This window comes from Lissotriton vulgaris, chromosome 9, assembly GCF_964263255.1.
Source record: "Lissotriton vulgaris chromosome 9, aLisVul1.2, whole genome shotgun sequence".
NCBI lineage: Eukaryota > Metazoa > Chordata > Amphibia > Caudata > Salamandridae > Lissotriton > Lissotriton vulgaris.
Genome location: NC_141697.1, coordinates 77,928,612 through 77,945,295, shown reverse-complemented (window position 1 = coordinate 77,945,295; position 16,684 = coordinate 77,928,612). Strand labels below are relative to the sequence as shown.

Below are 16,684 nucleotides of genomic sequence, written 5' to 3'. Positions count from 1 at the left end.
TCGTGCGTGGCGAAAAGGTCTATCTCTGGATGACCCCACTGCTGGAAATATGGTTGTAGCACCGAGGGATGTATCTCCCACTCGTGCATCTGATGGCTGTGTCTGCTGAGCAGGTCCGTCATCTGGTTGTCCCTGCCTGGAAGGTGTTCCGCCATGAGGAACATGTTCCTCTGAATGGCCCACGTCCACATGCTTTGTGCTAGGTGTGACAATTGTGGAGAGAGTGTTCCTCCCTGCTTCTGGATGTAATACATCGCAGTCATGTTGTCTGTCCGGATCAGCACGACTTTGTTGCATAGATGCAACTTGAATGCTTTCATTGCCATGAAGATTGCCATCAGTTCCAGTAGGTTGATGTGCAATTTTTTCTGCTGCGTTGTCCATAATCCCTGCACTGTGTAATTGAGGACATGCGCTCCCCAGCCCTGGAGACATGTGTCCCCTGTCAGCACTATCTGTGGTACAGGCTCCTGGAACGGTCGTCCCCTGCAAAGGTTTTGTGTGTTCCACCAATGCAGAGAGTTGTATGCACGACCGGTCACCAACACTAGGTCTTTCAGCTGTCCCTGAGCCTGGTTCCACGGTTGTGCTAAGCATTCCTGAAGCGGACGCATGTGTAGCCGTGAGTGAGGGACTATAAAGATGCAGGAGGCCATCATGCCTATTAGTTGCATGAACACTTGCGCTGGGAGTGAGTGTTGTGGCCTGAATTTTTGAATCAGCACCTGCATGCTGTTTACTCTGGCTGAGTTTGGTTGTGCTGTGGCAGTGAGAGTGTTTATTTCGGCGCCTAAGTACTGTTGTACATGTGCAGGTATAAGATGAGATTTCTGGTAATTTAGCGAGAATCCCAGACTGTGCAGGAGGTGAATTGTGCGGCACATGTGGCTGGCACACTGCTGGGCCGACTTTGCCTGGACGAGCCAGTCGTCCAGATACGGATAGACATGAATGTGTTGTCTCCGAAGATGCGCAGCCACTGTTGCTAAGCACTTGGTAAACACTCTGGGAGCTGTAGTGACCCCGAAAGGCAGGACCTTGAATTGGTAATGCTGGTTGTTGATGGTGAACCTGAGATATTTCCTGTGGCTGGGGTGAATGGGAATGTGGAAATAGGCATCCTTCAGATCTAGTGTTGCTAGGAAATCGCCCTGACTGAGCAGTGGTCGAACTTGCTGTAAAGTGAGCATGTGAAAATGTTCTGATAGGATGTACTGGTTTAAGGGTCTGAGGTTTAGAATGGGCCTGAGACCCGTCCTTTTTTGGGATTAAGAAGTAAAGTGAGTACACCCCTGTACCCTGCTGTTCTATAGGCACGAGTTCTATGGCCCCTTTTTGTAGCATGGAGATGACTTCCTGCTGCAATAAGTGCATGTGCTCTGCGGACATAGGACGGTGCCTTGGGGGTATGTTGGGTGGCGTGGAGGTTAGCTCTAGACAATAACCGTGTTGTATAAGTTGTCTCACCTACCTGTCCGTGGTGATGCTTTCCCAGACTGGCAGGAACTGCTGAAGTCTCCCCCCGACCGGTGTTATATGGTTTGTTAGTGGCGGAGGATCTGGCATTATTATTTCCACGTCCTCTGCCCTTGGTGCTGTTCCCCCGGTATCCACCCCTATTGTTTTTGTTATAGGTGGTCTGTGTGCCTCCTTTGGTGTATTGGGCCTGTTGTGACGCTTGTCCTCTAGAGGCTCCCCTGGTACCGGAGCGACAAAAGGAACCGCCCCTGAACTGTTGAGACTGCAGAGCTCCCATCGATTTTGCAGTTTGTGTCCTTTTTGATCTTTTCTAGAGTGGTGTCTACCTCAGGACCAAATAGGAAGTCAGGGTTAACCGGCTGATTAAGTAGAGTAGTTTGAATCTCTGACTTGAAACCAGAGATGCGGAGCCAGGCATGTCTCCTGAGCATCACGCTAGTGTTAATAGCCCTAGCCGCTGTGTCAGCTGCATCTAACGCACATTTTATGGATGCGTTGGAGATTAACTTCCCTTCTCGTATGAGCATTTCCGCTCCTTCCTTATAGGCATCAGGCAGGTGTTGCATGAGCTGCTCTAACGTGTCGTAGTGGGCTCTATCATATCTCGCTAACAGGGCTTGTGTGTTGGAGATCCTCCAAATATTAGCTGCTTGAGCCGCTACACGTTTTCCAGAAGCTTCTAAGATTTTGGATTCTTTGTCCAGAGGAGGAGCATCACCTGTAGTTTGAGAGTTCGCTCTTTTACGAGCATTAGCCACTACCAAGGAGTCCAAGGGGAGTTGGCCCTTGATGTACGTAGGGTCTACAGGCGCAGGGCGGTACTTCCTCTCAATCCTGGGGTTTACCACCCTTGCCTTAGTGGGCTCTTTAAAAATGTCACCAGCATGTTTGAGCACACCCTTGAGCATAGGCAGAGTTTTTACAGATCTTTCTGATGTTGAGAACGTATCAAAAAGAAAATCCTCCTCCAACGGGTCAGCGTGCATGTCGAAATCATGGTTCAATGCCGCCCGTTCAATTAGAGCGTTAAATGCAGCAGTATCCTCAGTAGGCGATGTTTTAACCGCATAGGACTGAGTGTCTGGGGTGGTGTGTGGTTCATCAGGCTCAATAGTGTCAGCCCACGGCTGGGACTCATCCTGATCAGGGTCAATGGGATAATTAAACTGGTCCTCATTGTCCCCTTCCTCCACATCCTCAGTGACAGGTGTGGGAGAGTAGTGACAGTCTTGTCCATATGTTTGTATGGGTTCAAAAAGCGTAGGAGAGGTGGCAGAGTCCCTCTTCTTTTTTAGTGGTATCCTGTAGGACTCCATAGGAGTTTCAGGAACGATTTTTCGTTTATAAATGGTGAGACGACCTGATTCTGAGTCTATGAACAGTTTAGATTGGTTCTTATAGGACGGTGCCTGGAACAAGACGTTGTCTTCTATTGGCTGAGTAGTCACGGCTACCGATGATGACTTGGATGTGTCGGTGGCCTTTGGGAGTTGGACCGTTTTAGGTCGTGCCGTCGGGGGAAGTCCGTATTTTATTGGTGCCGTAAGCATTGGCGACGGACTGACCTGCTTCGAGGGAGGCGCTGATTTCGATCCGACCGACTTCGATTGTTCAGCTTGCTTGTGGCATTGTGTTGACTCGAGCCGTTGTTGCGCAGCAAGTACGCCCCTTTGCTTCGACTTGGTTTGTTCCGTCGGGCCGAGTTTGGGTCTCGACTCGAAGGCCTTGACTAGCAGCGGCTTCCGTATCTTCGGATCGAGGGGTTTTTGGGCCTCGAGTCCTTTGGAAGAGTCACCATCTTTGGAGCCAGACGTCGATGTTGATGTGAGCGTGACGTGCTTAACAGAAGACATGCGCTTCGGCGTCCCGATCTTCGGGTCGACGCCCTCTTTGGACCCCGAGGGGTCAAGCACACTGACTCGGTAGGTTCCAAAGTCGTCGAGCCGATAGCTGCTTTTGTCAGTTTCGGTTTCGATTTTGTGTCCTTAGATTTAGGTTTCGATTTCTTAACAGATTGTGGCCTATTGACTGATGGCTCTTTTGAAATGTTCTTAGTCGGGCCCGAAAGCGGGACTACAGAACGTGGACGTTTATCTTGGCTAAGGCCTTCCGGCGATGCCTCGACCTGACCTGTGGAAGAGTCCATATTAGACCCCGCAACTGCGGTTGGGCCTAGCTCCACGCCCGAGTCGTCGTCGACGGCTCCGATAGGCTGTGCGTCGTCTCCTACCTCTACGATGTCTTCATCATGGACGTAGAATTGTTCCGCGTCCTCATCGTAGTTGGAGTCTTGTTCCGACGCCGGATCCGACCGATGATCAGGATCCTCTTCTTCTACACCCTCCTCGTCGTCAGCTCCGAAGATGTTTTCAGGCTCTGGTGCTGACTCCCGCGCCGACTGTCGTGCAGCTCGAAGAGTTTTCTTCGATCTGAACTTGGAACAGGCCATACAGCTGGCCTCGTCGTGGTCTGGTGAAAGACATTTGTTGCACACCGTCTGCACATCGATATGAGGGTATTTTGAATTGCAGACGGGGCATCGCTTGAACGGACTCCGTTCCATAGTCGATCGTCGATGGGGCCCTTGGTGTCGAAAGCAATCGGCGTTTCGACGTCCGTCTCGAAGAGCTGGATACAAGGCACCGAACGAAAGACAATACCGATGCCCCGAAGGCCTTTTGGCCTTGAGAAAGAGTATTTATATATATTCCGAACGTGAGTAAGAAAAGTACATCCGAACCCAATGGCGGAAAAAAACAATCTGAGCATGGAGAGGATGCCCATGCGCACTGTAGTCCAGGGGAGGAGCCACATATCTCGTGATACTTCGAAGACTCTTCCAGGACAACAATGTTCAATCATCCGGACCCAACACTAGGCGGCAATCTATGCACAGATATAAATTCAGCAGCCCACATGCCTCGAACAGATGTTTATCGAAAGGCTGATTAAGTATGGAGGATTGTACCCACTGCTTGAATCCAGAGATTCGAAGCCAAGCTTGTCTGCATAATAGTACGCTAGTGTTGATGGCACGAGATGCTATGTCTGCCGCATCTAGTGCGCATCTAATGGAAGTGTTGGTATTGAGCTTACCTTCCTGAATGAGGTCATTGGCCTTGCATTTATACTCCTCTGGCAAGTGTTGAATGAGTTTTTCCAACTCATCGCAATGAGCCCTATCGTAACGTGCTAGCAGAGCCTTAGCGTTGGCAATACGCCAGTGGTTTGCAACCTGAGAAGCCACTCTTACCTGAAACATCAATTAGTTTTGACTCCTTGTCAGGAGGAAGGGGAGTCACCTGTGGTCTACTCTCTTGCAGGCGTTTGACACTAACAGAGAATCTAAGGGTAATTGACCTTTTATGTATATGGGGTTTGTAGGAGAGGCCTTGTATTTTTTGTCTACTCTAGGTGTGAGTATTCTTGATCTGAATTGGTATTTGCCAATGCTCAAGGGCTTGATAAAACGTGCAAATGAGGTATTCAAAGTAGGAGTAGACCTTTGAGACTGTGCTAATGTCTCAAGTAGGAAATCCTCGTCTAGAGGTTCTGAATGAAGCTCCACCCCATGGTATTGGGCTGCCCTGTTAACCTGCACATAGCCTATGTTGTCATCAGGCGGGGACGGTCTAGAGGATACAGGTCTGGGTCGTTATCGTGATCTGGTTCCTTATCGTAACTCTTCTAAGGGTCAGTGTCATGTGGTATATCCTGATCTATTGGCACATCATGATCTTCATCCCCATCCTCGTACTCTTCATCCTATTGGTCAGGTGATAGTGGAGGTGGTGGTGAATTTGATGGTGTAAACATCAAATTTGGATAAGGAGTCATGCAAGGGGGAGAGGGGTTAGTTCCCAAGTCCTTTTTCTTTAGAGGTATAGCATGATCCTCTGTGAGATCCAGCTTCCGTTTTTTAGGAAGAATGGCCTGGAGGTGTCCAGTTTTAGGGTCAGTGGTTAGTTTCTTTTGTTTGGGATCCAAAGAGGTCTTCGGGTGATGGTTCTTTAGGTGGAGGTGATTTCGGCATGGAAGATTTAGGGTCAGAGTGTAAGAGGTACACACCCTTTGGCATGGTGGGAGCTGGTACGCGGGACTTTGGCTGCCACCTTGTAAATATATCGTTTTACAATTACAGTGTCTGGGGCTATGCCTCCCTCTGTGATTTGACCAGTACCTGCTTTAAAGGAAGTGCAACTGGTAGTGTTTTTAATTATAACAATTTGTTTGTTAGCCAATCACTCGATATATAAAGTCATATGTCCAGTGAGGTGATTGCGGACCTCGAAGCCCTGACGAATTTGCCACAAAGACATACAGGCACTGAAACATGTTGGCCTACTATGAATCTGTTTACAACATGCTGGTTTTTTAATATTAAGGAAGCTCACTATGCGGATTAAAAAGGGTCAAACCATAAATGTGAGTCTTGGCACAGATTTATTGTCTTTTGATACACTCTCCTGCATATCACAGGGTCTTTTCGTTTTCTCTTTGAAGATATATTCATCACTATTTTCACCTCTTTATACTTTCTTTACTGGACACAATTTCTTTTTATATGTGAAAGTTACTGATAACAAAAGGGTGGGCAAGCTATTGAGAACCTGGCAGTAGCTTCTCTGGTGTTGCGCACGTGAGGTACTTTCTCATTTTCATGCACATTTTTCTGTAGTACACATACACCTGTTGGTTGAGGGTATGTTTGTGAAGAGTGATCTGACTTGCATTTCCTTTTTATAAAATAACCAAAATGGAGGGTAAAGAGGACTGGATTAGACTGTGGAATGGAGGAAAACAGTTGTTGGGTCGAGGTGTATTCCAACCTACACCAGTCCTACACAAAGTAAATGGTTATTACCAGTTACAGCCAGATTGTTTGAATGAGTCTTTTGGCGCCAAGTGTTTTGAGTCCGAATGCTTGGCTTTAGCTTGTTTGGGCTCTAAACCTTTTGGAGTATGAGGTGTTAGCTCAGAAATTTACTGCACAGAGGGTTTTGGCTCCGAGCCTTTAGGTGTTTATTTCGACTCCAAGACCTTAGGTTTGGGGGTAGTCACTCCGAGGTTTTATCTTTAGAGGGCTCCGGGGTCTTTTGTTTGGAGGATTTAAAACTCCGTGGGCTTTGGTGTCGAAGGTGTCTTCGGTGCTGGTAAAGTCTTAGGTTTGTGTTTCGTGCCGCGGGTGTTGGTTCGGTGCCGGAATGGGATTTACTCGAACCCGAAGTGTTAGTTTCGAAGCCGAGCTGGAGGGCGGGTCATCCAAAACTTTTTCATGGTGTCGACCTGACCCCAGGGCGAAGGCGATACCGGAGCCTTAGATTTGGGGTGACTGGATACATGGGGATCAGTACTCACGGTACGTTGACCCAGAGCGACGTCCAGGTCTGAATCGGCTATGGATCAAACAAGCATTTGTAATGCAATAGGGGACCCAGGTACCTGAACAACCGCCTGACCTTCCACACTCCCACCCGCCAACTGCGATCGACCAACCAAGCCCTCGCCACGGTTCCACACATTCTAAGAGCCACCATGGGAGGAAGATCCTTCTCCTACCTGGCAGCCAAGACTTGGAACTCCATTCCCATCAACCTCCGCCGCACCCAAGACCACCTCTCCTTCAGGAGACAACTCAAGACCTGGCTGTTCGAGCAGTAGCGGACCCCTCTCCCCCAAGCGCCTTGAAACCCTCTGGGTGAGTAGCGCGCTATACAAATTTGATTGATTGAATAGGTCTCGCATTAGGAAAGTTTGAGCTATTGGTATTGTAAATGACACATTTTTTATTTATGTTTTGGTTTTGAAAATCGCGAAATTAATAGCTTTATCATTTACAATGCCAATAGTTATAACTTTTGCAAATGTGACACCGATCGCATTTGTAATGCAATATGTGTTGTATTTACGTGACTTACATGTATTGATATTACAAATAACAATGGCTTTTAATTTTTCTAATTAATTAATACTTAAATAAAAGTTATTGTAATTTCTAACGGCAATAGCTTAAACTTTTGTAAATCACTTTTGTGAAGATTATGGTCAGTGTATTTTATTGTGACGAAAATCCAAGAACAGAAGTGAAATATTAACATCTTTTTGTTACATTTGTAATAAAGCTTGAAACATTGAGAGAACATATTTGAACCAGTTGTTGAATGGTTGCACAGATTGATGCTGTGGTGGCGCTGAGTGATGTTGTGATGGCGAACGAGTGATGCTGGTGCGTTCAGTGATGCTGTGGTAGCGCATAGTGATGTTGTGGTGCCCCTGAGAGATGCTGGGGTGGTGCTGAGTGATGCTGTATGCTATGCTATGTTTTGCTATTCTATGCTATGCTATGCTTTTATATGTTTTGTTATGCTTTGTTGTGTTTGGTATGCTATGCTTTTATATGTTTTGTTATGCTTTGTTGTGTTTGGTATGCTATGCTTTTATATGTTTTGCTATGCTATGTTGGGTATGCTATGCTATGTTTTGCTATGCTATGTTTTGTTTTCTTATGCTATGCTATGTTTTGTTTTCTTATGCTATGCTATGCTATGTTTTGCTATGCTATGTTTTGTTTTCTTATGCTATGCTATGTTTTGTTTTCTTATGCTATGCTATGTTTTGTTTTCTTATGCTATGCTATGTTTTGTTTTCTTATGCTATGCTATGTTTTGTTTTCTTATGCTATGCTATGCTATGTTTTGCTATGCTATGTTTTGTTTTCTTATATGAGATGCTATGTTTTGCTATGCTATGTTTTGTTTTCTTATATGAGATGCTATGTTTTGCTATGCTATGTTTTGTTTTCTTATATGAGATGCTATGTTTTGCTATGCTATGTTTTGCTATCCTATGCTTTTTTGTTGTTATGTTATGCTTTGTTTTGAGGGGGTGTGCGAAGGGGTGTGCGAGGGTGAGGGGGTGTGCGAAGGGGTGTGCGAGGGTGAGGGGGTGTGCGAAGGGGTGTGCGAGGGTGAGGGGGTGTGCGAAGGGGTGTGCGAGGGTGAGGGGGTGTGCGAAGGGGTGTGCGAGGGTGAGGGGGTGTGCGAAGGGGTGTGCGAGGGTGAGGGGGTGTGCGAAGGGGTGTGCGAGGGTGAAGGGGTGTGCGAGGGTGAAGGGGTGTGCGAGGGTGAAGGGGTGTGCGAGGGTGAAGGGGTGTGCGAGGGTGAAGGGGTGTGCGAGGGTGAAGGGGTGTGCGAGGGTGAAGGGGTGTGCGAGGGTGAAGGGGTGTGCGAGGGTGAAGGGGTGTGCGAGGGTGAAGGGGTGTGCGAGGGTGAAGGGGTGTGCGAGGGTGAAGGGGTGTGCGAGGGTGAAGGGGTGTGCGAGGGTGAAGGGGTGTGCGAGGGTGAAGGGGTGTGCGAGGGTGAAGGGGTGTGCGAGGGTGAAGGGGTGTGCGAGGGTGAAGGGGTGTGCGAGGGTGAAGGGGTGTGCGAGGGTGAAGGGGTGTGCGAGGGTGAAGGGGTGTGCGAGGGTGAAGGGGTGTGCGAGGGTGAAGGGGTGTGCGAGGGTGAAGGGGTGTGCGAGGGTGAAGGGGTGTGCGAGGGTGAAGGGGTGTGCGAGGGTGAAGGGGGGTGCGAGGGTGAAGGGGGGTGCGAGGGTGAAGGGGGGTGCGAGGGTGAAGGGGGGTGCGAGGGTGAAGGGGGGTGCGAGGGTGAAGGGGGGTGCGAGGGTGAAGGGGGGTGCGAGGGTGAAGGGGGGTGCGAGGGTGAAGGGGGGTGCGAGGGTGAAGGGGGGTGCGAGGGTGAAGGGGGGTGCGAGGGTGAAGGGGGGTGCGAGGGTGAAGGGGTGTGCGAGGGTGAAGGGGTGTGCGAGGGTGAAGGGGTGTGCGAGGGTGAAGGGGTGTGCGAGGGTGAAGGGGTGTGCGAGGGTGAAGGGGTGTGCGAGGGTGAAGGGGGGTGCGAGGGTGAAGGGGGGTGCGAGGGTGAAGGGGGGTGCGAGGGTGAAGGGGGGTGCGAGGGTGAAGGGGGGTGCGAGGGTGAAGGGGGGTGCGAGGGTGAAGGGGGGTGCGAGGGTGAAGGGGGGTGCGAGGGTGAAGGGGGGTGCGAGGGTGAAGGGGGGTGCGAGGGTGAAGGGGGGTGCGAGGGTGAAGGGGGGTGCGAGGGTGAAGGGGGGTGCGAGGGTGAAGGGGGGTGCGAGGGTGAAGGGGGGTGCGAGGGTGAAGGGGGGTGCGAGGGTGAAGGGGGGTGCGAGGGTGAAGGGGGGTGCGAGGGTGAAGGGGGGTGCGAGGGTGAAGGAGGGTGCGAGGGTGAAGGGGGGTGCGAGGGTGAAGGGGGGTGCGAGGGTGAAGGGGGGTGAGAGGGTGAAGGGGGGTGAGAGGGTGAAGGGGGGTGAGAGGGTGAAGGGGGGTGCGAGGGTGAAGGGGGTGCGAGGGTGAAGGGGGTGCGAGGGTGAAGGGGGTGCGAGGGTGAAGGGGGGTGCGAGGGTGAAGGGGGGTGCGAGGGTGAAGGGGGGTGCGAGGGTGAAGGGGGGTGCGAGGGTGAAGGGGGGTGCGAGGGTGAAGGGGGGTGCGAGGGTGAAGGGGGGTGCGAGGGTGAAGGGGGGTGCGAGGGTGAAGGGGGGTGCGAGGGTGAAGGGGGTGCGAGGGTGAAGGGGGTGCGAGGGTGAAGGGGGTGCGAGGGTGAAGGGGTGTGCGAGGGTGAAGGGGTGTGCGAGGGTGAAGGGGTGTGCGAGGGTGAAGGGGGTGCGAGGGTGAAGGGGGTGCGAGGGTGAAGGGGTGTGCGAGGGTGAAGGGGGGTGCGAGGGTGAAGGGGGGTGCGAGGGTGAAGGGGGTGCGAGGGTGAAGGGGGTGCGAGGGTGAAGGGGGTGCGAGGGTGAAGGGGGTGCGAGGGTGAAGGGGTGCGAGGGTGAAGGGGGTGCGAGGGTGAAGGGGGTGCGAGGGTGAAGGGGGTGCGAGGGTGAAGGGGTGCGAGGGTGAAGGGGGTGCGAGGGTGAAGGGGGTGCGAGGGTGAAGGGGGTGCGAGGGTGAAGGGGGTGCGAGGGTGAAGGGGTGTGCGAGGGTGAAGGGGTGTGCGAGGGTGAAGGGGTGTGCGAGGGTGAAGGGGTGTGCGAGGGTGAAGGGGTGTGCGAGGGTGAAGGGGGTGCGAGGGTGAAGGGGGTGCGAGGGTGAAGGGGGTGCGAGGGTGAAGGGGGTGCGAGGGTGAAGGGGGGTGCGAGGGTGAAGGGGGGTGCGAGGGTGAAGGGGGGTGCGAGGGTGAAGGGGGTGCGAGGGTAAGGGGGGTGCGAGGGTGAAGGGGGGTGCGAGGGTGAAGGGGGTGCGAGGGTGAAGGGGGTGCGAGGGTGAAGGGGGGTGCGAGGGTGAAGGGGGTGCGAGGGTGAAGGGGGTGCGAGGGTGAAGGGGGTGCGAGGGTGAAGGGGGTGCGAGGGTGAAGGGGGTGCGAGGGTGAAGGGGGTGCGAGGGTGAAGGGGGTGCGAGGGTGAAGGGGGTGCGAGGGTGAAGGGGTTGCGAGGGTGAAGGGGTTGCGTGGGTGAAGGGGTTGCGAGGGTGTGGGGTTGCGAGGGTGTGGGGTTGCGAGGGTGTGGGGTTGCGAGGGTGTGGGGTTGCGAGGGTGTGGGGTTGCGAGGGTGTGGGGTTGCGAGGGTGTGGGGTTGCGAGGGTGTGGGGTTGCGAGGGTGTGGGGTTGCGAGGGTGTGGGGTTGCGAGGGTGTGGGGGAGAAAGACATGTTTGCAGGGCAGAGCAGGATTTGTAGCAGACCTCTTAATGGGAGAGAAAGATGCCGAGCATTTGACCGGGGATCAGAGCAGCTGTCCGCCCTCAAACATGCATCTCTGGGGCTGGAAATGCTGCTGTCTCCGATTTAGACGTTCCCTGCAGATCGCCACTGTAATTGCGCATATATTTACTCAAATGGCTGTCCTATTTGAGCTGTTTTCCAAGGGTCAGCTCGCATATGTAGTCTTTACGAATTACAGTTTAGGAGCCCACACAGCCCCCAATAAATAAACAATTTTAACGCATGCCTATGGACATTTTAAATGTTAAAAATAGGGACGGATGATGACTTAAAGGGATACAAGCATATTAAGCCACAGATAAAATAAAGCACGGTCACTAGACACACATAGTAAAAGACTAGTGGAACTGCCAGCAAAAAAATTGTTAGGGGAATCAAATTCGGCGACTTGTTATTCACGGAGTCAGCAACCAAGCAGGAATTACAAGGTTCCGGTAAATAATGGCCAACTAAAGTGGTCACGAAGCACGAAAAAAAGGATTTATAATAACACAAGTAAAGTTCCAAAAGACCGCAAAAATGAGAACAAGGGAATGATCCAATGAGACCGCTGGGACGACGTTAGGTGCGGCGAGCAGGGGAGGGTGTGCTACGAAATGAGTCCTCGGCTCGTGCTACAAAGGTGAGGTGAGAGGAATGCAATACTGAGGGAAGGCGCGTGCTGCGCACAATAAATCCTAGAGGAACCTGGCACGGTGACCAATTTCTGTTCGAAAATAGTTTAAGGAAAGCACGTGTATAACAGTAACAGTAACACATTAAACATTTTGATTTTCATGGTTCGGGCTGTGGTAATGCCCTCCTTGTTAGTGAGGAGGACCAGAAGGCTTGGAGGGGCAGGGGGCGTGCTGGGGGCAGGGGGCGTGACAGCAAAGCTCTTAAGCTGTCAGCATTCGAGGGGGGCCACTGCCGGGAAAAGTGTTTATCCAGCGTGAACTTTGTACTGGCATGCAGCAGGTTAGATTAAAGCCCGAGGGTCGCCGCAGGAAATGGGGTGAACTCTTACAGGAAAACAAGCAGGGGGCAGGGGAGGAGGGTTCCACGCGTGAAGGAGCCTGGCCAGAGGGGTTCGGTTAAACATGAGATTTTCTTTCTCATCCGAAAGAAAGACAGGCGAGGAAACGAACACAGAGGTGTGAAACTCCCGATGTTTGTCCTGAGACGCACATAGCCGTGTGAAGTGCCGTCTGTGCCTTTGAAGCAGATTTACCTTTGAAGCAGATTTACAGTGAAGTGTGCAACCCGAGGCCTGGCTTTCATGTGCACAAGCTTTTTAGGTCAATGCGCTTGCGCATTGAGCTTGCTTTTCACGGGCACAGCATCAAATCGCCCAATGGTTAAGCTCTTGTTAAGCCCCAATATCTCTCGCAAGCTCAATGCGCTTGCAGGCGGGACCTAAAAACAGCCCCAAAGCCACAAAGTCACCAGAACAAACAGTCCTTGAATTAACACAAACCATCTGGGTCAAGGTCCAACTCGGATCCTGAAAAATGTGAACTTCAACCCCTGTCTGGCTGGAGATCACCCAAATCCTGTTGTAGTTTGAGAAACCCGAATATGCTACTTACCAGTATGCATCTGTTCTTGGCATGTAGGGCTGCTGACATTCATATCTTGTGCATAGATCGCCGCCTAGTGTTGGGTCCGGATGATTGCACATTGTTGTCCTGGAAGAGTCTTCGAAGTATCACGAGATAGGTGGCTCCTCCCCTGGACTACAGTGCGCTTGGGCATCCTCTCCATCTTCAGATTGTTTTTCGCCATTGTGGCAGAGATGGAGTGTAATACAGTAATTGATGACCCTGCCTGAGAATGATTCTGAGTGCTACAGATGCGACAGGCACCGGGGAGGAGGGCGGGCGATCTGAATGTCAGCAGCCCTACATGCCAAGAACAGATGCATACTGGTAAGTAGCATATTCCGTTCGAGGCATGCCGGCTGCTGAATTCATATCTTGTGCATAGAATAAATAGCAGTTACCTCCTAGCGGTGGTTGCCCGTGCCAGCTGCAGCAGTCTGAAAAAGAGTTCTGAGAACAGCCTGTCCTACAGCAGCTTGCTGTTTGGAGTGTACATCTACGCAGTAGTGTTTGGTAAATGTATGTATGGTGGTCCATGTGGCTGCTCTACATATATCCTATAGAGGAATGTTACCTGGGAAAGCCATGGATGCCCCTAACTTGCGTGTGGAATGCGCTCTTGGGGGAACTGTTAATGTGCGTTTAGCCTTTTGATAACATCTGTATGCACTTAACAATCCATCTAGCCATACCGGATTTGGAAATGGGGTTGCCTTTGTGTTGAGGAGAGAAGGCAACAAACAGTTGCTTAGTCTTCCTGAAATCTTTCGTCCTGTCTATGTAATACAGGAGAGCTCTTTTAACATCTAATGTGTGCAGTGCTCGGTCTGCCACTGAATCTGGATTTGGGAAGAAAACGGGCAGTTCTATGGTTTGATTAATATGGAACTGCGATACTACCTTAGGCATGAACTTAGGGTTGGTACGTGTAGGAAGGTACATCCTGACTATGGTTGCCCCCAACTTTTTGCCCTGTGTTTTAGCTGGTTTTGGACATAGTCGACCTGGGATCCTGCCAATCAGGACCCCAGGCCTACTGCTCTCTCTTAAAAATGGATTCCATGTACCCTAGGTACATTTCCAATTGGTACTGGGCCACCTTATCAGACCCTGTAACTCAGGGCATAGGTGTACCCAGGGCTGCCAGGGGCTGCAGCATGTATTATGCCACCCCTGGCTGGCCTCCTAAATTTGACACAACTGGCTGCATGACAGCTGGGGCAAAGTCGTGTAATCACCCTTTGCTGTAGGTGTAGTATACCTATACCTAACCCTAAAATGGACACACAGATTCCTATCAGTCACTCCTATGGCAGGCCTTGACAATCCTGAAGGCAGAGTGCTTGGAATCGTGTGAGATGGTGCTCTGGCATGAGCTGAGCCTGTCTGCAGCTTACGGAATCAAGTCCTAATAGCTGTTCCATGATATCGCATACCATATACTCTTAAGTGCATTATAATCCTCGCGGTTAAATGCTATCTTTGGTATTGCTTTATCAAAACATGTCGAGTAAGGTGTCATACGAATTGGAATACTAACCCCTCGCCAATTCTGGCGACGGGGTTAGCATTCCACCCTTCTAGAGGGACACGACATGTATGTAACTGTGAACCCCGGTTAAAGTTAACTGAAGCCTCAGCTCCACAAAATGGATGCTGCCACCACAGACACAAGTCTGACCCCCTGCAGCTGGGAGTCCTTCCAGCGAGGGGAGCCTGGACAAAGGGTTTCCTGTCAGGGGCGGTGCTAGCACCGTCCCAGACATGGTTTTGTGTATCCTGGGTAGGCAGGGCTTTACAGGAAGGTGACTGCTGAGTGGCACCCCGGTGCTCACTACGCATAGGCCGGTCTGAACCAGTTCCAGGGGCACACCAGCCCCTGGCCTGGGGAAGTCCGGCATGGCTGAGGGGTGTAACCACCCCCCACCTAGTCCCACCCATAGGCAGGACCTAGTCACCGGGTCAGCCCCCTTTTTTAGTATAAAGATAGGAGCGGGCCCCCTGTTCAAATCGGATCATCTTTGGAATCAAGATACCACTTTCTTCGAAAGGACTTCACGATTTCTTCTTCAAGATTCTCCCTTGTGGCTAAGGAGTAGTCACCCTGCATCAAGCGGGCACCATCCTAAAGAACACTGCGGTCTGCTGCAAGTCCTTCATCACGAATCCGACGACCCAGCTCGACGAGACCCGGCTTCCCTGGCACCTCTGACCTCTACTCACCTCTACAGCCAAGCTGAGAACCGTGAGTGCGACGAGACCTCAAGGGACCGACGATCGCCAAGACTGCACGACATCTTTACTGTGCACGACATCTTTACTGCAAGCCCACCGTGTCCTCCACTGGTGAGTGCTTTGGGGTCCGAGAAGCCCCGACCCTGCGCAGCTCCAGCACCCAAGACCAGCCCCCCTGCATCTCCACGATCGGCGTGGGGCCCTTCTGCTGTTTGCTGTGCACCGCGTTGTTTGGCTACTAGCCGGCTGGCTTGTGGCCTTCTAAACGACGCCCAACGACTTCACGACTGCTGGTCTGGTTGCTCCAGGCTGGCCCTTGCTTCCTTTTTCAAGAGAGGCACCCCGGACCCTCCTGGTCCACTCCAGACGCCATTTTAGGTCCACCGCGTGGGCTTGAATTTGCCAAGGCTTTGTGCGACGCCGACAGCTTCCCCCTTCGTGGGACAGCTCGATCCTCCATCCTGGTCGCCGACAACGCCTCCTGGTCCGTGAGATCTTCGAGTCAAGCGTCACCCACTCACCTTGTCGAGGTGGCTACCATCCGGTGCCCTCCTGGTGCCCACTGACTACTGGCTAGTAGTCTCGAACTTGGTCCCCTCTGCTTTCAGGTGTCATCTATCTTCGAGATCCAGGCTTGGATCCAACTGAACTTTCTTCACTGGTCACCGGCCAGCATCTTTTCTTCCGGCTCCTGGTCCGTCTACGAGGATTCCCGACGTCTTTTCAGACCTATGCAGCTGCAGCCCCTGGGCTAGGTAACTTCGGCATTTCGGTGCCCCAGCATAGCCTCACTATCCAAGGGTCAGAATCTACTTTCGTTTTCTCCCTACCAGGTCGGGTTCGCCCGAGAACACTAACTTTCTAATTCCTAGCTACCATAGACTTTTGTCCGCATCTCGCGTGAGAGTGCACACACTGCACCCGAGTCCCCTAGGCCTCCTAGAAGTAATCTAACGATTCCCTAGTCAAGTCCTAGCGATTCCAAAAGCTATTAGTACTGTACTTACCTGCTAGGAATTTCGCATTCCACTTTCAGAGTATATGGTTTTCCGTGCCCCTCGGGCATTTGTATATACTGTGCTAACTTAAGTATTTTTGTAAGAGTTTTGGTTTGTGCTTAGTACCCTGTCCTCATAAAGAGTACAGGGCTGTTGTGATTCTTAATAAATATCTTGTTTATTTTCATAACACTTGTGTGGTGTCCTTTCACTTGGTATTCAAGGGGTATATGTGTGGTAAACAGCTGGCTTAACACGCCCTCTCGAGTCTTTAGCCTTAGACTGCTCGTATCCACGCTACTAGGATAGCTGGTCTATAAGGTTGACTTACAACCAATCATCAATAAGGGTTGCTGGACTGATACATAGTGTTCACTAGAATAGTGAGCACTGCATATCAGGCCACCTTCTCACAGTACGTAGCACTACCCTATTAGCATGAATCTGTATGAAAGGCTCTTGAATAGTTATGGCTTGAAGCTCACTAACTCTTCTTAGCGACGTGATTGCAACTAGAAAAGCCACTTTCCATGTAAGAAACTGTATCTCACAAGAGTGAAGAGGTTCAAAGGGAGGTCCCATTAGTCTGGTGAGAACTATGTTCAGGTTCCAGACAGGTGAAGGAGGGTGCCTGGGAGGAATCACCCTTTTGAGACCTTCCAAAAA

The 16,684-nt window shown here is 51.4% G+C and overlaps 2 protein-coding genes across 7 annotated transcripts in view; both read right to left on the bottom strand.

The window, feature by feature from the left end:
* The window catches only part of LOC147689632 (uncharacterized), a 53,884-nt gene extending 45,651 nt beyond the window's left edge, over positions 1-8,233 (bottom strand). The window contains exon 1 of the mRNA XM_086937157.1: positions 1,766-8,233. Within this exon, the coding sequence (XP_086793283.1) occupies positions 1,766-3,332 (1,567 nt within the window). The 5' untranslated portion in view covers positions 3,333-8,233. The remainder of the gene's footprint in view (positions 1-1,765) is intronic.
* RBM25 (RNA binding motif protein 25) overlaps positions 1-16,684 on the bottom strand; it is a 370,502-nt gene that overhangs the window by 73,128 nt on the left and 280,690 nt on the right. The window lies entirely within an intron of this gene.